Here is a 25,000-nt window from a genome sequence, read left to right as displayed (position 1 = left end):
TAGGGATGATTTTCGATACAGTAAATCAAAAAATTTACCTACCACAACAGAAAGTTCAGGTCATTCGTCATCTGGTACAATTAGTGCTCAAGCCACGCACAGTCTCAGTACATTTGTGCATTCGCCTTTTAGGCACAATGGTGGCGGCTTTCGAAGCGCTTCAGTTCGGAAGATTTCACTCACGTCCTTTTCAACTGGAGGTGCTAGCACAGTGGTCGGGCTCACATCTGCAGATTCACCACAGGGTGAGATTGTCGCCACAGGTCAGGGTGTCTCTTCTCTGGTGGCTAAAGATACACAATCTATCTGCAGGGAGACGGTTCGGCGTCTGGAATTGGATAATTCTTACAACAGACGCGAGTCTCAGAGGTTGGGGAGCTGTAGTTCAGAGTTATCGGCTCCAGGGCCTCTGGGCAGATCACGAAAGATTGCTATCTATAAATGTCCTGGAACTCCGGGCGATTTACAATGCGCTAAGACAAGCAGTGCACATGTTTCGTTTTCAGACTGTTCAGGTGCAGTCAGACAATGCGACGGCGGTCGCATACATAAACAAACAAGGAGGAACGAGAAGCCGCATGGCAATGCGGGAAGTAGCTCGGATCCTCAGGTGGGCCGAATATCACCAGGTGATATTGTCGGCAGTGTTCATTCCGGGAGTGGACAACTGGGAGGCAGATTTTCTCAGTCGTCGGGATTTTCATCCAGGAGAGTGGGCATTAAATCCAGAAGTGTTTCAGATGTTGGTCCAGAGGTGGGGTTACCCTCAGGTGGATCTGATGGCATCCCGCCACAATCAAGTGTCACGATATGTGTCCAGAACGAGAGATCCAAAGGCAGTGGCGGTGGATGCTCTCACAGCCGCGTGGCCGTACAGCCTCGTGTACCTGTTTCCACCGTTTCCGCTGCTCTCGCTGTTACTAAAACGGATCAAGAGAGGGTCCGTCACAGTCATACTAATAGCGCCTCATTGGCCTCGGAGAACTTGGTTCTCGGATCTCCTCGGACTACTCGCAGACGATCCTTGGCCACTCCCACTACGTCCGGACCTGTTACAACAGGGTCCGTTCCTTTACCCCGATTTAGTGCGGCTGCGTTTGACGGGGTGGCTGTTGAAAAGGCCATCTTAAGAAGAGAGGGCATTCCTGAGTCTGTTATACCAACCATGGTACGAGCTAGGAAGCCGGTTACGGCAGCTCATTATTACAGAATCTGGCGTACTTATATAGGTTGGTGTGAAGCTCGGAAGTTTCCGACATCATCTTTCAAATTATCCCGTCTTTTGTTATTTCTACAGATGGGGTTAGATGGAGGACTACGTCTATCCACACTAAAGGTGCAGGTATCTGCATTGTCAATTTACTTTCAAAGGAAATTGGCTTTGTTGCCGTCGGTACATACGTTTCTGCAGGGTGTACTGAGAGTACAGCCTCCATTCATTCCACCTACAGCGCCATGGGACTTGAATCTGGTTTTAGATTTCTTACAGTCCTTTTACTTTGAACCCTTACAACAAGTGGATATTAAATTTCTCACTTGGAAAACGATTTTTCTTTTAGCCTTAGCTTCGGCAAGGCATGTTTCAGATTTAGGTGCCTTGTCGTGCAAGTCACCGTATTTAGTTTTTCATGATGACAGAGCGGAACTTCGGACGAATCCCGCTTTCCTACCAAAGGTAGTGTCGTCTTTTCACATCAATCAACCAATAGTAGTTCCGGTATTAACAGAAAATTCTGGAACGTTGGATGTGGTTCGCGCTTTACGCGTTTATGTATCCCGAACGTCTACAGTTCGTAAGACGGATACGTTGTTTGTTCTCTATGATGCGGCCAAGAGGGGTTGGCCAGCCTCTAAGCAGACCTTATCCAGATGGATTAGACTGACCATACGTCAGGCTTACCTTCATGCTAGGTTACAGCCACCTACATCAGTAACAGCTCATTCCACACGTTCTGTGGGAACGTCATGGGCAGCGAGTCGTGGGGCTTCTACGACACAGCTTTGCCGTGCGGCTACTTGGTCTTCAGTGCACACGTTTGTGCGCTTTTACAAGTTTGATACGTTTGCGGCACCAGCATCTAGCTTTGGCCGCCTGGTGTTACAGGTGCCAAACAGCTCTCCCGCCCACGGGGGAAACTTTGGTACATCCCAAGAGTACTCCAGTGACCCCTAGTGGATGAAAAAGAAAATAGGATTTTGGTACTTACCAGGTAAATCCTTTTCTTTGAATCCATAGGGGGCACTGGACGCCCACCCAGAGCAGTTTACCTGTTTTAGAGTAAGTTCAGTGGTTCTTATGGTAACACACTTTCACGACTGGTTTAAATTTAACAAATGTTAATCGGTTATGGTGTCAACTGTTTAGTTGTCAGTTACGTTATGTGTCAACTTTATTGTTGTCCGTGATGTTATATGTAATTCTCCTTTTGTCAATCTCTCTATCGATCCTGTTCGGCTCAGTAAAAAAACACTGAGGTGCTCGAGGATATGGAGGGGAGGAGTAGTCTCAAAATTAATTTATTCCGTGCCTTCTTCCGGTGGAAGCCGTCCATATCCCAAGAGTACTCCAGTGCCCCCTATGGATTCAAAGAAAAGGATTTACCTGGTAAGTACCAAAATCCTATTTTTAGAGAAGGAATTTTATTCTCTTAGTTATTTTAAATAATAAAATCAGATTTTATTATTTAAAATAATTATTATTCATTATTTATGTAATTCAGCCAGCGCTACTCGTCCTCAGGTATGTTCAAATCTCACCATGTAATCTGTCTATTGCTATCTGCACCTATGCAAATCATCTCTATTCCAAATGTATGTTCAAATCATTTGTTAGACAGTTTTGTGATTTATGCTTTTGTTTGTAATTTAAAATACCTGTGTTTCAAAGCTTGGTCAGTTTCACATATTTAAGGCTGACTGGGCTGGTGTTTGTTTAGTCAAACACTGTGTAATGTAACACCTTTGATTAGTGGGACATTTGCCTCAGCTGTAGTTGGGTCAATTTCCCATAGTATATCTGTAACTTCAACCATGCACAGCTGTGCATGTCAGCTGTGCGTTCCAATACTCAAAGCGTTCCTTTCTCTAAGCGTTTTGAGAATGAACAGTTAAAAAAACAGTTGAACAAACATTGAACAGCATCAAGAAAGAAATCTGGAACATTATGTGGCCTCTCCTCACCTCTGCCATGAGAACACCAGGACCAATGCCTACTACTTCTCTGTCCAAGAACATCATGACTGCCCCCGGCACTACCCCTCAAGCTGAGCAGGGAACTGAGGGACGTGCGCATCAGGACCAGACTTTGCTGGGTCAGTTCCATTGGACATTAGTGTGCACCCCACATTCTCACACCCACCCGCACTGCTCTCATGAGACCAGGACATTTTATCTTTTTCACAAAATAATGTTAGTACAGTTTTCCTGCAAATGTGTCTTTCTCTTCTCTTTCTTCTTACACGGTACTTCCACCCCACTGTGTGCAATTCCCGTAATGTGTACCTTCATTGGTTGCACACCCTGCCAGCAGTAACCTATACAGTGCGCCCCACATGGCTGCCTCGGATGGTTCCTCCGTGGGCGGGGTGTGCTTCATTTGGATCTTTCCATGCAGGGTATAGCATACTCCTACACACGTGTCAGTTCTCCCATAAATGCATTTGGCCCCTGTATGGCTCATCTCCCACTGTGTAACCGTGTAGTGCGCCCAACATGGCTGCCTTATCTGGTGCGCTTGTGGATGGGATGAAAAATGCGTGGACCTGATGTTTTTATTGGAACCCTACTCTGAACTTAAGGACTCTGCAATCTCCCCATTTTGTGTTCTCTTCTAGGGGTGGACTATTCCACCCTGGGTAATCCTACACAGTGCACCTAAGATGGCTGCCGCACCTGGTGCCTTGTGAGGGTGGAATACACAACCCCTGCAGGTTATTACCCAAAATGCCTGCACCAATCATGCATTATTCTTACTGTGTCTTTGTGTGGTTTATCTTTTGATGTAATACTTAAATCTTCTGTATTATGTGCATTGTGTGAGTTCTAGTTGGCGCCGCGGATGGCTGCCTCGGTGCTGCTCTGCCAAGCAGCCTTAGTTTTTAGTCTTAAATGTATAATATGTCTACTGTACAGTTGCATATGTGCAGTATGAACTCATATGTGTAATGTATGCTACGTTTTTCCTCCATGTTGCTGCTTGGCGATGCATTGTACCACAAAGAATTCCTAGTGTACGTGAGTACACCTGGCCAATAAAGCTGATTCTGATACCCACTTGTTTTCTTGTATTTGCTATGTATTAAGGGATTTTTGACCATCCCTATACCAGCTGCTGTTGACAACGCACTTGTAAATGTTTACTTTATCTCTCCTCAGGTACCCTGATGAACTTGCCTGGCACACAAACCTAAGCAGAAAGATCATCCGCAAGTCCCCAGAGCTTGAAAAGTTTCATCAATTTCTTGTTCATGAGACTGAGTCGGTAAGTAGTTGCATTTCATCAGATACATGAACTTGTTTTACACTACTGTGTTTCTGTTTTAATGAATTGTACAGCAGTGATTTTGCACAAATCTAATTACAGCACTTTATGTGAACATGGTTTATGGAAAAATTTGTCGTGTCTTCTCAACAAGTAGCCTTATTTAGGGTTTATTGGGTTCACTGTTATTTTGGCCTCTGATTACCTCTCTTGCACTCAGCACAGCTCTGTATGTTGCTGTAGGACAATAATAAAGGAATGGTCTAGTGTTCTGTTTCTATTTTTAATTGAATCCTTATGTTACTGTCCCACGATCATCCGCATGTGTACAAAAACTAATCTCTCCCACTGTATATGGTACAAAGGCCCTCATTCCGAGTTGTTCGCTCGCTAGCTGCTTTTAGCAGCCGTGCAAACGCTAAGCCACCGCCTACTGGGAGTGTATGTTAGCTTAGCAGAAGTGCGAACGAAAGGATCGCAGAGCGGCTACAAAATAATTTTGTGCAACTTCAGAGTAGCTCCAGACCTACTCCTAGCTTGCGATCACTGCAGACTATTTAGTTTCTGTTTTGACGTCACAAACACGCCCTGCGTTCGGCCAGCCACGCCTATGTTTTACCAGCCACGCCTGCGTTTTTATCTGGCACGCCTGCATTTTTTCACTCCCTGAAAAAGGTCAGTTGACACTCAGAAACACCCACTTCCTGTCAATCACTCTGCGGCCAGCAGTGAGACTGAAAAGTTTCTCTAGACCTTGTGTGAAACTACATTGTTCGTTGTAATAGTACGATGCGCGTGCACATTGCGCCGCATGCGCAGAACTGCCGTTTTTTTGCCTGATCGCTGCGCTGCGAACAAAAGCAGCCAGCGGTCAACTCGGAATGACCACCAAAGATGGGGGCACCCTTTTTTAAATAGACTGCGCCTCCTTTTTTAAATGATGTTGGCCCATTCTAGTATTAGGGGGGGTTTATCGCAGGTCAACTTTTTGCACCTGTCGCACGAAAGTTGCAGCTTATTAGGTATGCGTACTCCCATTTTTTCGCACCTATCCTGTTCTTTAGTCTCAAACACAGGGTTTACATGATAATTCCAGCCGGCAAAATAAGTATAGGAAAAAAGGAGGAAATCTGCCTGTACCCCGAAACCAGCTAAACTAATATAGGAGCTCGTTATAGAAGTCTGTTAGTGGCCATAATAAAACTATTTGGTGTACTAAAATTGGGTCAAATGGCTGTTAAATGCATTATTTTAAAAATGTGAAAATGATAGAAAGTGATTTTTTTTTTCTCCCCCTGCAATTAAGTGCCCTCATTAAATTAAGGGTATTTAAGATGCATATAAGTATATTTTTTTATAAAAGAATAAATAAAAAGACTAATGGTAGTTTTCTGAGAATGCAAAGCATTTTGAAAAAAAAACCCCAAAACCCCAATTTATAATTTGCATGGTACCGCTTTAAGAAAAAGAAATCTGGTATTGATGCTGGAATGTAAAAAAAATACAACTCCAGCAGTAAAGGGGTTACATTATACAGACTTGCTATAAGACTGGTTTTCAATGCTCCAAAATGTGTATTTAATTAGTTAATTAATTAAGTAAGGGTTGGGGTGAAAAAACAGCTTTTTGCATTAATGTGTTTTGTTTTAATGCTTTCTTTCTGCTGCGGGGTACACTAGGCTCTACAGGGAATGTCATTGGGGGGTGTAGAGTAGGATCTTGATCCGAGGCAAAAAAGCTTTGACTGTTCCCAGAATGCATAGCACTGCCTCCTCTATAACCCTGCCTCCGTGCACTGGAGCTCAGTTTTGTAGTTGGTGCCATGCAGTGCAGGCATACAACAGGTGGGCTGCTCCAGCAGCCCTCAGAAGACCTTTAAGTGAAAAATGAACACTTCAAGGCTGCAGCAGAGACACTGTGAGTGTTAGATGTCAGTCAGACATCTCCTGCTGCAGCTCCATTACCTTCCGCGCCCAGGTTGCCGGGTACTTACAGCGGAGGCTCCGGTTTTCTTCAGTTAGGCACACACACCACCGCAGCTCTCCAGGATCGTGTGGCCACATTCAGGGAGGAGGTAAGTGGGTGCCCCAGGCGGGACCCGCTGTAAACCGCGATCCGGCGCGGCCGGTAGGAGGCCAGCCGCTCGCGCTGGTGCGGACACTGTGGCAGTACAGGGACCCCACTAGACCACCAGGGCAAGGTCACAGGTCGGATTCTCATAAAAATCCGTTTACAAAGGCCCACAGTACCCGGTGGTGAAGTCCAGCAAGGGGATAAGGCTCTGACCTGTTGCCCCTCCCCCAGCCTATTGGGCGCCATTTAGAGTAAATGTTCCCGCCCTGGAGCTGCATATCTCTCACTCCCTGTCAGCATTTGGGCGCCATTAAGGCTAGCTAAGCTGATCCTGGGACTGTTTGGGCAAATCCTCCTCTGTAAAGCCGCCTGCATGTTAGCGCTGTGCATTTTACAGGACACTTAAGTATTCTACATGTCTGTTAACAGTGTTAGTTAAAAAAAAAAGTGCATTTAGTCAAAGTTATTTAGTACAAGTACCCTGTGATATACATCCAGTCTTTACTGTGCATTGTTTTATCTGTTGAGTGTATAGCTATACTTAGTATTACTCTGTATTGCTAGTCCAGTGCAGTTTTATTGCTTGTCATAATTTCTGCATTGTACAATGTGACTGTGTGTGTGCATATAGCTGCTGTGTGACCTCCATTTCGTGTATCTCACTCAGATTGCTATCCCTATATTCTGTAACCTGAGGGGGCTAAGTGTTTCAGGATTATTGCTTAATATAGGTGTTTCACAAGATATACTTATTGTGTATTTTTCTCTGTGATTCTTAGTCACCATATACCTCTGGAACTCTGTTTGTACTACACAGGGGGTTCTTGTCAGGTGTTGTGCTACTGATATTGTACTGGGTTGCCTTGAATTGAGCTTTCAGATATGTCCGCTATAAGAGGCGACTGAGCTGGGGTTGATCCCACATTGCGTGGTGGTGACGCGGCAGACACATTAGAAAACATTGCAGCAGAGGGTTCAGGTTCTGGGAGTTCCCTACCCCCCAGTGGGACCGTAGCAACGGGGGTGCATAATGACCCACATTGGGCTACTTTCTCCACGTTCGTGAATACTCTGGTAACTAGACTTACGGCCCCTATGGGACCTCCTGTGCCGGTGCAACCGCTTATGGTCCCTGCGGTTAATACCCCATGGGCAGATCAACTGTCCACTCCGTTACAGCAATTGAACCAGTCACTGACTAAAGAGAATTCTCACCCTCGCCCACCTAAGACAAAGGGTTCCTCTAAGCGGGCTTTTACTTCCTCACAATCTACCAACGTCCCAGACACCTCGTCTGATGAGGATGACATATATACTGAGCCCACAGACGCTGATCATTCTGATGGGGAATCTGTTTCACAGATGGATGTTCCTGACTTTTTGGAGGCTATCAGGATGATTCTTCAAATTACTGATGACCCAGAGCCTGATACTGCCCCTAAGAAACCGGACAGATTTAAACGTCAGAAAGTGGTTAAGCAAGTTTTACCTCACTCTGACCATTTTAGTTGGGAAAATCCAGGAAAGAAATTCACATCTCACAAGAAGATGCTGGCTCGCTACCCCCTCACAGCGGAGCTAAGTAAAAATTGGGAGACACTCCTGCCAGTGGTTTCGCAAGTGGCGCGGCTGGTGGTGTCTTCAGCTCTGCCTGTTACTACCGTCACGTCTCTGAAAGAACCAATGGATAAGCGTGTGGAGGGTTGTTTAAAGGCTATTTACACCATAGCAGGTGCTGCGCATCGGCCCACCATTGCTTTCGAAGGTTACGCCGTATCCTTCAAGAATCGTCCCCCTCATCGATTTTGACTGACAGACGTCCCTTCGGATCAGTTGAAGGCCAAAACTATTAATTTGGTGGTACAGTCCCTCCTGGACACAGGAGTGGTAGTACAGGAACCTCTGGCTCAGAGAGGCAAGGGTACTATTCACCGCTGTTTCTAGTCCCGAAACCGAATGGGTCCTCTCGGCCCATACTCAACATCAAGTCCTTGAACAAATTTGTGAAGGTCTGAAAGTTTCTTATGGAAAATCTTCGCTCTATTGTTCTGGCCTTGGAACCTGGGGATTATATGGTCTCCCTGGACATACAGGATGCTTACCTGCATATTCCCATTGCAATGTCGCATCAGCAGTACCTGAGGTTTGCGGTTGGCAACCTCCATTACCAGTTTCAGGCGTTACCTTTTGGTTTGACCACGGCTCCGCGAGTTTTCAGCAAGGTCATGGCTGTAATGACGGCTGGTCTCCGCTGTCAAGGGGTCAGGATCCTGCCTTATCTGGACGACTCGTTGATCCTGGCAAATTCCCCAGAAATTCTCCCACACCATCTGGATCTGACGCTCCAGTTTCTGCAAGCCCACGGGTGGCTCATCAACAGGAAGAAATCTTCCCTGGTCCCTGCTCAGAGCATGGTGCACCTGGGGGCGTTGTTAGACACTCACAATCAGCGGTTGTTCTGGTCTCAGGAGAAAGTCTTGAAACTTCAGGACAGGATGCTATGCTTCCTATCTCGACAAGTGTCGATACATTCGGTGATGCAAGTTCTAGGTCTCATGGTGTCTGCTTTCAACATGCAGTACGCTCAATTCCATTCCTGCCCGCTACAGAAATTGATTCTTGCCAAGTGGGACGGCCTGCCTCACCGGATCAGTTCTCACATGATCTCCTTGTCTCCGGAGGCCCGTCTGTCACTGAGCTGGTGGCTTCAGGACCAACGATTGAGCAGGGGTCGTCCCTTCTGGATCTCCAACTAGGTCCTTCTGACAACGGATGCCAGTCTGAGAGGTTGGGGCACAGTGTTGGAGCAACACTCCCTTCAGGGTCCGTGGACCATGGAGGAGTCTCTCCTCCCGATAAACATTCTGGAACTGCGGGCGGTGTTCAGTGCTCTGAACTTGGCCCAGCATTTAATACAGAACAGACCTGTTCAAGTACAATCGGACAGCAGCACCATGGTGGCGTACATAAATCATCAAGGCGGCACTTGCAGCCGCGTGGCAATGAGAGAAGTTTGAAGAATTCTTCAGTGGGCAGAACGCCATCTGCCAGCCATATCGGCAGTGTTTATTCTGGGGGTCCTAAACTGGGAAGCGGACGTCCTCAGTCATCGGGACGATTACGCCGGAGAGTGGAGCCTCCATCCATAAGTATTTCAACTCCTAGTGGACAAGTGGGGCTCCCAGATGTGGACCTGATGGGGTCTCGACACAATCACAAGGTTCTGGTCTTTGGAGCAAGGACAAGGAATCCTCGAGCAGCGTTCGTGGACGCACTGGCAATTCCATGGAACTTTTGGCTGCCATACGTGCGTCTCCTGCCCAGAGTAATCAGGAAGTTCAAGCAAGAAGGAGGAATCCTACTTCTGATCGCTCCAGCGTGGCCCAGACTGCACTGGTTCTCAGACGTTCAGGGTCTATCGTTAGAACGTCCTCTTCTGCTTTCACAGCGACCAGACCTCACTAGTTCAGGGCCCTTGTGTCTACCAGGATCTGGCCCGGCTGGCTTTGACGACGTGGCTCTTGAAGCTTCCGTCTTGAGGGCCAAAGGATTTTCTGAGGCGGTCATTCAAACTATGTTGAAGGCCCGGAAACCGGCTTCTGCTCGGATTTATCATAGGGTCTGGAATTCTTACTTTGCTTGGTGTGCCACTAACAATTATGACGCTTACAAGTTTAGTACGGCGAAGCTTTTGGCCTTTCTACAACAGGGCCTTGACTTGGGCCTTCGTCTGGCCTCCATCAAGGTTCATATTTCTGCCTTGTCGGTTTGGTTCCAGAGAAAAATTGTGACTTTACCTGATGTTCATACGTTCACTTTACCTGATGTTCATGCAGGTGTGTTGCGGATTCAACCTCCTTATGTCCCGCCAGTGGCTCCTAGGGACTTGTCGTGGTTTTGTAGGCGTTTCAAGAGTCTCCATTTGAGCCTCTTGAATCTGCAGACCTTAAGTGGCTTTCTCTTAAGGTATTGTTTCTGCTGGCTATTACCTCTGCCAGACGGGTGTCTGATCTGGGTGCCTTGTCTTGTAGGTCCCTATATCTGATTTTTCACCGTGACCGGGCAGTTTTTAGGACACTTCCTGGCTACTTACCTAAGGTGGTGTCTTCTTTCCACCTTAATCAGGAGATCGTGGTTCCGGCTTTTGCCTCTCCTCCTGAATTGTCTTCCAATGAGCGGTCTTTGGATGTGGTACGGGCTCTCCGTATCTAGGTTAAGCGAACTGCATCCCTTCGGAAGTCTGATTCTCTCTTTGTTCTGTTTGGTTTTCACAAACGTAGCTGGCCTGCTCACAATCAGACCCTGGCCAGATTGATTAGAATGATGATTGCACATGCTTATGTACAGGCTAGCCTTCCAGCTCCTGCTACCATCAAGGCCCATTCTACTCGGTCTGTTGGACCTTTTTGGGCGGCCTGCCGTGGTGCGACCCTTGAACAATTGTGCAAGGCGGCTGCCTGGTCCTCGGTGAACACGTTTATAAGGTTCTATGCCTTTGATACTTCCGCCTCCCAGAATGCTTCTTTAGGGCGCTGGGTTCTTGTACCCGCTACAGTGCTCCCATAAGGAACTGCTTTAGGACATCCCTAATGTCATTCCCTGTGGAGCCCAGTGTACCCCGCAGCAGAAAACGAGATTTATGGTAAGAACTTAACTTAACCGTTGGTAAATCTTTTTGCGAGGTACACTGGGCTTCACAAGGCGCCCACCCTAACGCACTTAGCTTCTTTGGGATGGTATGGCATGGCATTAGCCACTGACACTTTTCTCTTTTCGTGAGAATGTGGTGTATGTGGCTACTAACGGTTGTCATCTCTTTTACCTGCTACTGCATTGGACTGGTTAACAAAAACTGAGCGCCTGTGCACTGAGGCAGGGTTATAGAGGAGGCGGCGCTATGCATTCTGGGAACAGTCAAAGCTTTAAGCCTGTTGGTGCCTCGGATCAAGATCTTACTCTACACCCCCCAGTGGCATTCCCTGTGGAGCCCAGTGTACCTCGCAGAAAGATTTAATAACTAAGTTCTCACCATAAATCTCGTTATCATAAACAGTCCAGTTATTAGGCTTTGATATGGTATTTTTAACTGCCTATCCTGAAAAAAAAATATCTATCCTCTCCTATAGGATTGTTAGTGGGGGAGCTTGTGGAGTCTTAAGGGGTGTACACACCCAGAGATGTGTGCTGAGCGATGTTATTAGACTACTCCGCACACTCAGTGCAATGTGTGCTGTGCAAGGGGGGTGGGTGCTCACTTCATATAGCGCTGAAGTGAGCGACCTGCTAGATTGAGCCTGCGTGCAGCCCCGCGCATCGCTAACGCTGTGGGGCATACACATGAGAGATCCGTGCTCAACTTCTAAGCAATCTAGTCATATTAGATTTCAAGCACAGATCTCTCCGTGTGTACTCCCCTATAGCAGATGCTAGGCAGATTTAATACCTCTCTGATCTGGTTTACCCTCGCTATCTTTGTTATGTGTGTGTTCAGCTCACTCAAATGATGACCACAAGAATGTGTGTATGTATGTATGTATGTATATATATATATATATATATATATATTTATTTTGTTTATATGTTGCAGGGGAGCTACTTTTGCCACCTGTAAGCTACACACAGGGTCCTGGGGGGGTGGATGGGTAGTGTGGATGGACCGGGTTCCTATCCATTTGGCCCAGACCAGATCTTATAGGCTTCTTAGCCCAAGAAGCTGCTTCATCAGCCAGCACCTGGGTGCTGGGTTTAAAGCAGAGTCTCTCCCATGAGTCAGCTTTCCTGAAGGCAGTTGGTGTCCAGGTGATAGGCCTGCTAAGGACAGTGGGATCCGGAAGTCTGGGCCACTAGTGTTAGGATGCCGGGACCTGAAGGGTTCATTATTAAGTAAGAGGGAGTGAGGCAGGGCCCAACCTCCCTGGTAGTTTATACTAAAGACAGTGATCTTTGTTTTATGTATATCTTTGTTTTTGAGCTACCTGAATAAAAGGTACCGTATATACTCGAGTATAAGTCGACCCGAATATAAGCCGAGGCACCTAATTCTACCACAAAAACCTGGGAAAACTTATTGACTTGAGTATAAGCCTAGGGTGGGAAATGCAGCTCTAGCCATACACAGCCCTCAGTGCCAGATATGCCCCCACAGTGCCAGATATGCCCTCATGCTGCCAAATATGCCCCACAGTGCCAGATATGCCCTCATGCTGCCAAATATGCCCCACAGTGCCAGATATGCCCTCATGCTGCCAAATATGCCCCACAGTGCCAGATATGCCCTCATGCTGCCACATATGTCCCTCATGCTGCCACATATGTCCCTCATGCTGCCACATATGTCCCTCATGCTGCCACATATGCCCCTCATGCTGCCACATATGCCCCTCATGCTGCCACATATGCCCCTCATGCTGCCACATATGCCCCTCATGCTGCCACATATGCCCCTCACGCTGCCACATATGCCCCTCACTGCTGCCAGTTGTGCCCTCAATGCTGCCACATATGTCCCTCAATGCTGCCACATATGTCCCTCAATGCTGCCAGTTGTGCCCTCATGCTGCCAGATATGCCCCACAGTGCTGTTACTTACCCCTCCTTCGATCCCGCGCTGTCTTCTGGAGGGACACGAAGCACACAGCACGCGCCTCTCCTGTGTCCCTCCTACATCTTCGGCGGCCGCTGCGGGTCTATTAAAGGAAGTGCCGGTTCGTGATCAGAGGTCACGAACGGGTACTTCCTTTAATAGAACCACCGGAGATGCAGGAGGGACACAGGAGAGCCGCGCGCTGTGCACTCAGTGTCCCTCCTTCACACTGCTCTGCCTCTGCCTGTCACTGACTCGAGTATAAGCCGAGGTGGCTTTTTCAGCACAAAAAAAAGTGCTGAAAAAGTCGGCTTATACTCGAGTATATACGGTATTTGTTGTTTTTGCACAAGCTTGGAGTCGGTCGTTGGTGGATTTTTGTAGCAGAGCACATTCTAGCAAGTCTCCTGTTACAAATGGCACCCAACGTGGGTCCCTTCTGCTAGTCGTGTCACACATGGCAGAGGACCCAACAGCTGCAAGGTAGTGGCATACATACCAGCGAGCTGCAGACCAAACTGAACTTGTGGACATCAGTACCAGACCAAGGGTGTTGTGAGTAGTGGTTAAAACCAACCCTACGGGGTAAAAATTATATGTTATGTTTAAATTGAATGTGTTTAATTTTGATGCAAAAGTTTGCATTTGCAGCAAAGAGGTTAAACAGGGTGCATGGCCTGTTCTGTCTCTTATGCTTTGCACCATTCATTGAAAGTAGCTGTGCTGATTTGCTCTAAGGGGTTGCAAGCAGCTGATTGATAATTTCTGATTGAATTTCTTGTCCAAGCTTATTTTTACCCGTGCCTGCAACATCTGGTAATGGGAGTCTGGTGTCCCTGTTAATTAGCTCATTAAGACCAATCAAGCAAAGTTGAAACCTTTTATAACAGGGTGAATAAAGATTTTCAGATATACAGCATATTCTGAAGTGTCTCTTCAAATGGGTAACAAAAAGAGAATTCATGCTAAAAAAAACAAAAGGGGTGACAGCTCGAAAACCTCAGGTCAGGAACTTATGTGACCCTATTAAAGCCCCACAGTTGGAGAGTGAAGTGGAGTGCTTATTAGGGAGCAATCCTGATCTTGGAAGGTTTTAGCATGGAACCTTTTTTTTTTTTGGTGCTCCATGGTAAGTGACCTTGAAAGCAATGTCCAATTAAAGGAATAGGATCTAGAAGAGCTTAAGGAAAAATGTGATTTCCTTCAAGAGCAGGTGAACACCTTAACGCAAAAACTGGAGGAGAAGCAATCTCTTTTGTCTGACTCTCTGACCAAATTGGGAAGGAGTAGAGAAGAGATTGCCAAGCTCTCAGGCCAGGTGTCAGAGTTGCGGAAAACCTTGGCAAAGGCTAAACCCAGATCTGAAAACTTTGTAGTACATAGCCAACGACTATTAGAGGAAATCTCCTGTGACCAGACACGATATGGGAGTTTGGTGCTGCCCAATAAGGCTCTGTCGCAAGACTGGGCGGAGCTTCAGGAGGAGGTTTCTCAGCTAAAACCATTGGTTATGCCTAGTTTCAGTTCAGAGACAGGCGTAGCTACACCAGTTGCTGAAGACGTTATGCCAAATGTTGGGTCAGAGACATCAGCCGTAGTGGAGATGCCATCTTCGGGGGAAATGATGCCAACGGTGGTGCAGGCTGCGGAAGAATTGTACCATACTATATTGGAAGCCAGCTATACTGGATTCCCTGTTACATCCAGAAGGAACAGGAAAGTTGAGCCAGAGCTGCCAGTGCCTAAGGCCCGGAAGTCTCCCTGCTATGCCACTAGTAAGGCCATCTGCCTGGAAAGTGGAAATGAGGGCTTTTCCTCAGAGGTAGAGCTTTTACAGGCACTAATGTCCATTCAGTTGGTATTGCCGTTCCAGAGCATGGTGGAGGCTGCAGCCATTATTGCGCAGCGCACCGTAAATCCACGGGAATTTTGCAAGCAGCAAGAGAGCCACATCAGATGGCAGTGTTTTGTTATTAACCCCTAGGACGGCAGTGAGAAGTTCCTCCGAAGCAGGGACCACCTCATTCTCTGGAAAAAGAATGTCGTAGTAGCTTGGGTGAAGAGTGGAACAAAGCCCTGAGTTCAGTGAAACCTGTTCAAGATGGAGCATGGCAGCCACAGGGGCTCACAGAAGATGTGTTTATGGAGACACGAGATGAGGATGTGGGATTCCCGGCTGATCCTCGGTGGATGGGGAGTGAGGAGGAAGTGGTAATGGAGCTGGGAGAGGTTTACTTGATTTCAAGTGATCATCCACCTCCAGAACAAGAATCCTCTAATCTGCTGGATATGTGGCAGAATGATGAACCCCAGGTATCTACCTCAGAGGAATCTGTGCAGAGTCCCATTTCTGAGGTTGCTCTACCCAGGGAGAGTTCTCTATATGAGACACGAGAGATGGAAACTTTGAGGGGAGAGTTCCGAAAGCTGGCCCTAAGTAACAGCCAACTAAAAGAAGTAGTGAAGGAGATTCCTGAACTACGGAGTCGAATAAGACACCTGGACAAGAGAATCAAAATGGGTTATGTGCCGGTCATAGAACAGCAAGAGTCGGTGACTAAGGTCAAAGATGGGAGATCAGAGGACGAAGCAGTCACGTTAATGAAGGAAATGTTACCAAAGCTGGAAAGACTGAAGGAAGCACTAAAAGTTCAACAAATTAAAGGACTTTCTGAGACTCTGGACCAGTGCCTCACTATGAAGGAAAGGGTGGGGGCAAAGTTGAACCATGACCTCAGAATAATTAAAGTCAGGGCAGAGACTAGGTGTTACCGGTGCCAAGAGCTTGGCCATAAAAGGTGGAATTGTCCCATATAGGCCAAGACCAGTGAGGGCCGGGGTGACTACTAGGCCCAGAGTGAACTTAAATACCTTCCCCAGTCCAGAGTTGGTTAATGTCAGGTGTCACAAACACCCAGAAAAGAGTAAAGCGACTTCCTCAGTAGCCAGTAAATCCGAGCCTGATAAGCGAATAAGGTAAACATCCCTAAAGGTGGAAAGGTGAAGAGAAGGGGAAGTTTAGTGGGCAACAGGAAGTTGTCCATTAAAACGACCACTTCGGCCACTATGCCAAAGTGCAGGGAAAGGGAAGGTGGCACAGTGGAGTCGTGCCACCAGCCTTTAATGGAAATAGATTCCAAGGCCAGTTAAAAGGGCCTCTGACGTGTACTTGGGAGAGGAACTTGGGACCCAGGTGTATGGGCCCAAGTTATGCCCCAAAGATTTGTCAGCCCAAAATAATTGGCGAAGGTGAAACCTTGCCAATGTCACATGCCGCTTTTCTGAGCCACGAAAAGCTGAGGGAAAGGTTATGTGGCAGGAGAGGTTCTTTTCCACCTGTAAGCTACACACAGGGTCCTGGGGGTGGATGGGAAGTGTGGATGGACTGGGTGCTGGGTTAAAGCAGAGTTTCTCCCATGAGTCAGCTCTCCTGAAGGCAGTTAGTATCCAGGTGATGGGCCTGCTAGGGACAGTGGGATCCCGAGGGCTGGGCCACTAGTGTTAGGATGCCTGGACCTGAAGGGTTCCTTATTAAGTAAGAGGGAGTGAGGCAGGGCCTTACCTCCCTGGTAGTTTATACTAAAGACTGATCTTTGTTTTATGTATATCTTTGTTTTTGAGCTACCTGGATAAAAGGTATTGTTTGAGCGCAAGCCTGGAGTCGGTCGTTGGTGGATTTTTGTAGCGGAGAACATTCTAGCAAGTCTCCTGTTACAAAGAAAAAAAATAAAAAATAAAAAAATATATATATATATATTATATAAAGTCACTTTGCCATGCCAGTAGTGACAGAATAACAAAATAAATGTAACCCTCCCCCCCTCCCCCATGAAAACCCATTTGGTATAAACCAGCCAACCCTGATTAAATAATTTATATTTTAATGCGTGTTTTTTTTGTTTTGTTTGTTTCTCAGGGTATGGATCGTTGGGTCGACACAACTTAGGTCGACAGTCATTAGGTCGACCACTGAAGGTTGACATGGGCATTAGGTCGACATGCATTAGGTTGACATGGGCATTAGGTCGACATACACTAGGCTGACATGAGCATTAGGTCGACCTGCACTAGTTTGATATGGGCATTAGATCGACATGCACTAGGTTTACATGGACATTAGGTCGACGTGCACTAGGTTGACATGGGCATTAGGTCGACATGCACTAGGTTTACATGGGCATTAGGTCGACGTGCACTAGGTTGACATGGGCATTAGGTCGACGTGCACTTGGTTGACATGGGCATTAGGTCGACGTGCACTTGGTTGACATGGGCATTAGGTCGACAGGTGAAAAGTTCGACATGAGTTTTTGGACTTTTTGGTGTTGTTTTCCCCGTAATGTGACGGGGAACCCCAATTAATGCACGGTGTCCCCTCGCATGGCGAGTGCTTCGGGCAAGGTTACTGTACCCTATTATAGTCCACGTGGATCGTCAAGTATGAAAAAGTCCAAGAATTGAAAAAAATGGGAAAAACTCATGTTGACCTTTTGACCTGTCGACCTAGTGCACGTCGACCTAATGCTCATGTCGACCTTCAGTGGTTGACCTAATGACTATCTACCTAAGTTGTGTCGACCTAATGACAGTATCCCGTTTCTCAAAGCAATGGTTTGACCATTTTTCTCTTTAAAGAAAAAAATAGCTTAATATCATTTGCTACAATCTTTGCCTATTTGAACTCTTTTTGTGCTGTAGCTGATTTATTTTACTTAAAAAGCAATGTGTCAATTATCACGTTAACCTATGCAATACATTTTCACTGCTAAACAAGGTCTCTCCAGTTCATTGAGCATTTGTAGTTCAAATATAGTTTTCTTAACCTAATTAAGATTGTTCAAAAATGATAGTTTGCATTAAGATAATGGTGCTTATTCTGTTACTCACTGATGTTTTCCAGGGCAATATCAGTCGTCAAGAGGCAGTCAGTATGATCCCACCTGTTCTTCTAAATGTCCAGCCACATCACAAGGTGAGATACCGTTCAACTATATCACACACTGACTTGAAAACTATTCAACACCCCTAAAAGACAACAGTTTTGACTAATATACAGTATACGTTGTTTCAGACAATATACTATTTGATTTTATTAAGTGATTTTGAAACTCCTTCATTCTTTGTTTGCACAATAAATAAAACCTGCTGCTTGCATAAATATTCAATCTCTGCAGTCTAGTACATGGGCCTTTTGCTGCTGTAACAGTTTTTTTTTTCATGTACTGCCACAGATTCTTAATTGGTTTGAGTTCTGTACTTTGGCATGTTATTTTGGAACATTCTCTTTTGCTCAACCTCGCCAGTGTTAATATGTTTTGTGCTTGAGATCCTTTCCCTGCTGAAAGGTGAACTTTTTCCCTAACTTTAGGTTTCTAGCCCAAAATTTCCTAAATTTAGGTTTCTAGCCCACTGAAACGGGTGGTTTTGCAATGTCTCCTTGTATCTTGCACCATCCAGTAGTAATTCAATATTTTTTTATTTATTTGACACTTTCACTGTTGGGATAATGTTTGTGGAGGAATAGTCTGTGTTAAATTTGCGCCTAATATATATAGCATTTTAAATTGACGACAAAAAATGTATTTCTCTGACGTCCTAGTGGATGCTGGGAACTCCGTAAGGACCATGGGGAATAGACGGCTCCGCAGGAGACTGGGCACATCTAAAGAAAGATTTAGGACTATCTGGTGTGCACTGGCTCCTCCCCCTACGACCCTCCTCCAAGCCTCAGTTAGATTTCTGTGCCCGGCTGAGCTGGATGCACACTAGGGGCTCTCCTGAGCTCCTAGAAAGAAAGTATAATTTAGGTTTTTTATTTTACCAGTGAGACCTGCTGGCAACAGGCTCACTGCACCGAGGGACTAAGGGGAGAAGAAGCGAACCTACCTAAGTGGTGGTAGCTTGTGTTTCTAAGGCTACTGGACACCATTAGCTCCAGAGGGATCGCACACAGGACCCGACCTCGTCGTCCGTTCCCGGAGCCGCGCCGCCGTCCCCCTTACAGAGCCAGAAGCAAGAAGGTCCGGAAAATCGGCGGCTGAAGACTTCTGTCTTCTCCAAGGTAGCGCACAGCACTGCAGCTGTGCGCCATTGCTCCTCATGCACACCACACACTGCGGTCACTGGTGGGTGCAGGGCGCTGGGGGGGGGCGCCCTGAGCAGCAATAAATAACACCTTGGCTGGCAAACTGACACCATATATAGCCCCAGAGGCTATATAGGTGTATATTAACCCCTGCCAGAAATTTTAAAATAGCGGGAGAAAGCCCGCCGAAAAAGGGGCAGAGCCATCTCCCTCAGCACACTGGCGCCATTTTCCCTCACAGCTCCGCTGGAAGGATCGCTCCCTGGCTCTCCCCTGCAGTCCTGCACTACAGAAAGGGTAAAAAAGAGAGGGGGGGCACAAATTTAGGCGCAGTATAATATATATATATATGCAGCTATAAGGGGAAAACACTCTTTATAGGTGATATCCCTGTGGTATATAGCGCTCTGGTGTGTGCTGGCATACTCTCCCTCTGTCTCCCCAAAGGGCTTTGTGGGGTCCTGTCCTCTGTCAGAGCATTCCCTGTGTGTGTGCTGTGTGTCGGTACTGCTGTGTCGACATGTATGATGAGGAAAATGATGTGGAGGCAGAGCAAATGCCTGTAAGTGTGTTGTCACCCCCTGAGGGGTCGACACCTGTGTGGATGGACTTATGGAAGGAATTACGTGACAGTGTCAGCTCCTTACATAAAAGGTTTGACGACATAGGACAGCCGGCTACTCAGCTTGTGACTGTTCCAGCGTCTCAAATGTCATCAGGGGCTTTAAAACGCCCGCTACCTCAGATGGCAGACACAGATGTCGACACTGATACTGACTCCAGTGTCGACGACGATGAGACTAGCGTACCCTCCAATAGGTCCACCCGTTACATGATTGAGGCAATGAAAAATGTATTACACATTTCTGATAGTACCCCAGGTACCACAAAAAAGGGTATTATGTTCGGTGAGAAAAAACTCCCAGTAGTTTTTCCTGCATGTGAGGAATTAAATGAGGTGTGTGAGGAAGCCTGGACTTCCCCCGATAAGAAATTGATAATTTCCAAACGGTTATTGGCAGCGTACCCTTTCCCGCCAGAGGATAGGTCACGTTGGGAAACATCCCCTAGGGTAGATAAAGCGCTTACACGTTTATCAAAACAAGTGGCACTACCGTCTCCGGATACGGCCGCCCTAAAGGATCCTGCTGATAGAAAGCAGGAAGCTACCCTAAAAGCTATATATACACACACGGGCATTATATTGCGACCAGCGATTGCATTAGCATGGATGTGCAGTGCTGCTGCTGCGTGGTCAGATTCCCTGTCGGATAATATTGATACCCTGGATAGGGACAATATTTTGCTGACAGTAGAGCATATAAAAGACGCTGTCTTATACATGCGTGATGCACAGAGGGATATTTGCCGGCTGGCATCAAAAATAAGCGCAACGTCCATTGCCGCCAGAAGGGGGTTATGGACTCGGCAGTGGTCAGGTGATGCTGATTCAAAAAGGCACATGGAAGTTTTGCCTTATAAGGGGGTGGAACTGTTTGGGGATGGTCTTTCAGACCTCGTTTCCACAGCTACGGCTGGGAAATCGACATTTTTGCCACAGGCTACCCCACAGCAAAAGAAAGCACCGTATTATCAAGTACAGTCCTTTCGGCCCCAAAAACACAAGAGGGCTCGAGGCGCGCGTCCTTTCTGCCGAGAGGCAAAGGTAGAGGGAAAAAGCTGCAGCATACAGCCAGTTCCCAAGAGCAAAAGTCCTCCCCCGCGTCCGGTAAGTTCACAGCATGACGCTGGGGCTTCACAGGCGGACCCGGGTACGGTGGGGGCCCGTCTCAGAAATTTCAGCACACAGTGGGCTCTCTCACAGGTGGATCCCTGGACCCTTCAAGTAGTATCTCAGGGGTACAGGCTGGAATTCGAGACGTCCCCCCCCCCCCCCCCCCCCCCCGCCGTTTTCTAAAATCTGCCTTACCAGCAACTCCCTCTGCCAGGGAGGCAGTGTTGGTGGCTATCCAAAAACTGTATTCACAGCAAGTGATTGTCAAGGTACCCCTCCTTCAGCAAGGAAAGGGTTAATATTCCACAATGTTTGTGGTACCGAAACCGGACGGTTCGGTGAGGCCCATCTTAAATTTAAAATCCTTGAACACTTATATCAAAAGGTTCAAGATGGAATCGCTCAGGGCGGTTATTGCGAGCCTGGACGAGGGGGATTACATGGTCTCCCTGGACATCAAGGATGCGTACCTACATGTCCCCATTTACCCCCCTCACCAGGAGTACCTCAGATTTGTGGTACAGGACTGTCACTATCCGTTCCAGACGCTGCCGTTTGGGTTATCCACGGCACCGAGGGTCTTTACCAAGGTAATGGCCGAAATGATGATACTCCTTCGCAAGAAGGGAGTTTTAATTATCCCGTACTTGGACGATCTCCTGATAAAGGCGAGATCCAAGGAACAGTTGGTAGTGGGGGTAGCACTTTCTCGGGAAGTGCTACAACAGCACGGCTGGATTCTCAATATTCCAAAGTCACAGCTGGTCCCGACGACACGTCTTCTGTTCCTGGGAATGATTCTGGACACAGACCAGAAAAAAGTGTTTCTTCCAGTGGAAAAAGCCGAGGAGTTGTCATCTCTAGTCAGAGACCTCCTAAAACCGGGACAGGTGTCGGTACAGATGCAACAGCGGATAACCCTGTCGGCAAGGACCAGGGTGTCGCTGCTGTGGTGGCTGCAGAGGGCTCATCTACTAGAGGGCCGCAGATTCGGAATACAGGACTGGGTCCTGGTGACCACGAATGCCAGCCTTCGGGGCTGGGGGGCAGTCACACAGGGAAGACATTTCCAAGGACTGTGGTCAGATCAGGAGATTTCGCTTCACATAAATATTCTGGAGCTAAGGGCCATTTACAATGCCCTAAGCCAAGCAAGGCCCCTGCTTCAGAACTAGCCGGTAATGATCCAATCAGACAACATCACGGCGGTCGCCCATGTAAACAGACAGGGCGGCACAAGAAGCAGGAGGGCAATGGCAGAAGCCACAAGGATTCTCCGATGGGCGGAAAATCATGTGGTAGCACTGACAGCAGTGTTCATTCCGGGAGTGGACAACTGGGAAGCAGACTTCCTCAGCAGGCACGACCTCCACCCGGGAGAATGGGGACTTCATCCAGAAGTCTTCCAAATGCTGGTAAACCGGTGGGAAAGACCACAGGTGGACATGATGGCGTCCCGCCTCAACAAAAAGCTAAAAAGATATTGCGCCAGGTCAAGGGACCCTCAGGCGATCGCTGTGGACGCTCTAGTAACACCGTGGGTGTACCAGTCGGTTTATGTGTTTCCTCCTCTGCCTCTCATTCCCAAGGTACTGAGAATAATACAAAGGCGAGGAGTGAAAACTATACTCGTGGTTCCGGATTGGCCAAGAAGAGCTTGGTACCCGGAACTTCAAGAGATGCTTTCAGAGGACCCTTGGCCTCTGCCGCTCAGACAGGACCTGCTGCAGCAGGGGCCCTGTCTGTTCCAAGACTTACCGCGGCTGCGTTTGACGGCATGGCGGTTGAACACCGGATCCTGAAGGAAAAGGGCATTCCGGAGGAAGTCATCCCTACCCTGATCAAAGCCAGGAAGGATGTCACCGCAAAACATTATCACCGCATTTGGCGAAAATATGTTGCTTGGTGTGAGGCCAGGAAGGCCCCAACGGAGGAATTTCAACTGGGTCGATTCCTGCATTTCCTGCAAGCAGGGGTGACGTTGGGCCTCAAATTGGGGTCCATTAAGGTCCAGATTTCGGCCCTGTCGATTTTCTTCCAGAAAGAACTGGCTTCCCTGCCTGAAGTTCAGACTTTTGTCAAGGGAGTTCTGCATATTCAGCCTCCTTTTGTGCCCCCAGTGGCACCTTGGGATCTCAATGTGGTTTTGGAGTTCCTGAAATCACATTGGTTTGAACCACTTAAGACTGTGGATTTGAAATATCTCACGTGGAAAGTGGTCATGCTGTTGGCCCTGGCTTCGGCCAGGCGTGTGTCATAATTGGCGGCTTTGTCCTATAAAAGCCCTTATCTGATTTTCCATATGGATAGGGCAGAATTGAGGACTCGTCCTCAGTTTCTCCCGAAGGTGGTATCAGCGTTTCACTTGAACCAGCCTATTGTGGTGCCTGCAAACAATGGGGAAAGATATTAGCGCTTAATGGTCACAAATACAAAGGTGTGTCACATTCAAATCACAATTTATTGTAAAGGTAAAGGTAAAATGCAATGCATAATGGTGGTTAATACCACATAAAAACAATTAAATAAAAGAAATTGTGTAGCTCCCAATACTGGTTTAGCCTGTTGGAAATTGTTAGCAAGCATGGACCTGTTCCTATGATAGTCCCCTTAAATGGAAAAGTTCAATATCCCATTCGTGGATTAAATAATCACCACCAACGTATCTCGAGGCAACCAGGCGAATCCGCGTCCGCAAGAGTGCTGCTCCTCGGTGGGTGGTAATAGATGGCTTTCCACGGTAAGTAGGAAGGTCCTTGTATCCAATGGAATGTTCAACGGGGACTTGGTCCAGGTCCAGAGGTTCCAAAAGTGTGGGAGTATACACTAGCCAGCAGGTCTCAATTTCCAACAGGCTAAACCAGTATTGGGAGCTACACAATTTCTTTTATTTAAGTGTTTTTATGTGGTATTAACCACCATTATGCATTGCATTTTACCTTTTCCTTTACAATAAATTGTGATTTGAATGTGACACACCTTTGTATTTGTGACCATTAAGCGCTAATATCATTCCCCATTGTTTGTATCACTCGGGGTCTGACCAACCCCTGTTCATATATAGCTGCTGTGGTGAACCTCGCATCAAGCGCCTGGGAGTAGAAACACCTTTGGGTGTTTCTTTTCTTATATTGTGGTGCCTGCGGCTGCTGGGAACTTGGAGGATTCCAAGTTACTGGACGTAGTCAGGGCCCTGAAAATTTATGTTTCCAGGACGGCTGGAGTCAGGAAAACTGACTCGCTGTTTATCCTGTATGCACCCAACAAACTGGGTGCTCCTGCTTCTAAGCAGACTATCGCGCGCTGGATTTGTAGCACTATTCAGCTGGCGCATTCTGCGGTGGGACTACCGCAGCCTAAATCTGTAAAAGCCCATTCCACAAGGAAGGTGGGCTCATCTTGGGCGGCTGCCCGAGGGGTCTCGGCTTTACAACTTTGCCGAGCTGCTACTTGGTCAGGGGCAAACACGTTTGCAAAATTCTACAAATTTGATACCCTGGCTGAGGAGGACCTGGAGTTCTCTCATTCGGTGTTGCAGAGTCGTCCGCACTCTCCCGCCCGTTTGGGAGCTTTGGTATAATCCCCATGGTCCTTACGGAGTTCCCAGCATCCACTAGGACGTCAGAGAAAATAAGAATTTACTCACCGGTAATTCTATTTCTCGTAGTCCGTAGTGGATGCTGGGCGCCCATCCCAAGTGCGGATTGTCTGCAATACTTGTAAATAGTTATTGTTACACAAATCGGGTTATTATTGCGAGCCATCTGTTCAGAGGCTCCTTTTGTTATCATACTGTTAACCGGGGTTCCTATCACGAGTTATACGTGTGATTGGTGTGGCTGGTATGAGTCTTACCCGGGATTCAAAATCCTTCCTTATTGTGTCAGCTCTTCCGGGCACAGTGTCCTAACTGAGGCTTGGAGGAGGGTCATAGGGGGAGGAGCCAGTGCACACCAGATAGTCCTAAATCTTTCTTTAGATGTGCCCAGTCTCCTGCGGAGCCGTCTATTCCCCATGGTCCTTACGGAGTTCCCAGCATCCACT

The 25,000-nt window shown here is 47.3% G+C and overlaps 1 protein-coding gene across 1 annotated transcript in view; it reads left to right on the top strand.

Moving 5' to 3' along the window:
• NSUN2 (NOP2/Sun RNA methyltransferase 2) overlaps positions 1 to 25,000 on the top strand; it is a 393,529-nt gene that overhangs the window by 77,654 nt on the left and 290,875 nt on the right. The window contains exons 4-5 of the mRNA XM_063922936.1: positions 4,375 to 4,480; positions 18,037 to 18,108. Coding sequence (XP_063779006.1) covers positions 4,375 to 4,480; positions 18,037 to 18,108 — 178 coding nt within the window. The remainder of the gene's footprint in view (positions 1 to 4,374; positions 4,481 to 18,036; positions 18,109 to 25,000) is intronic.

The sequence above is a fragment of the Pseudophryne corroboree genome, chromosome 5 (genome assembly GCF_028390025.1).
Source record: "Pseudophryne corroboree isolate aPseCor3 chromosome 5, aPseCor3.hap2, whole genome shotgun sequence".
In the NCBI taxonomy this organism is placed as follows: domain Eukaryota; kingdom Metazoa; phylum Chordata; class Amphibia; order Anura; family Myobatrachidae; genus Pseudophryne; species Pseudophryne corroboree.
This window is presented reverse-complemented; position numbering and strand designations above follow the sequence as displayed.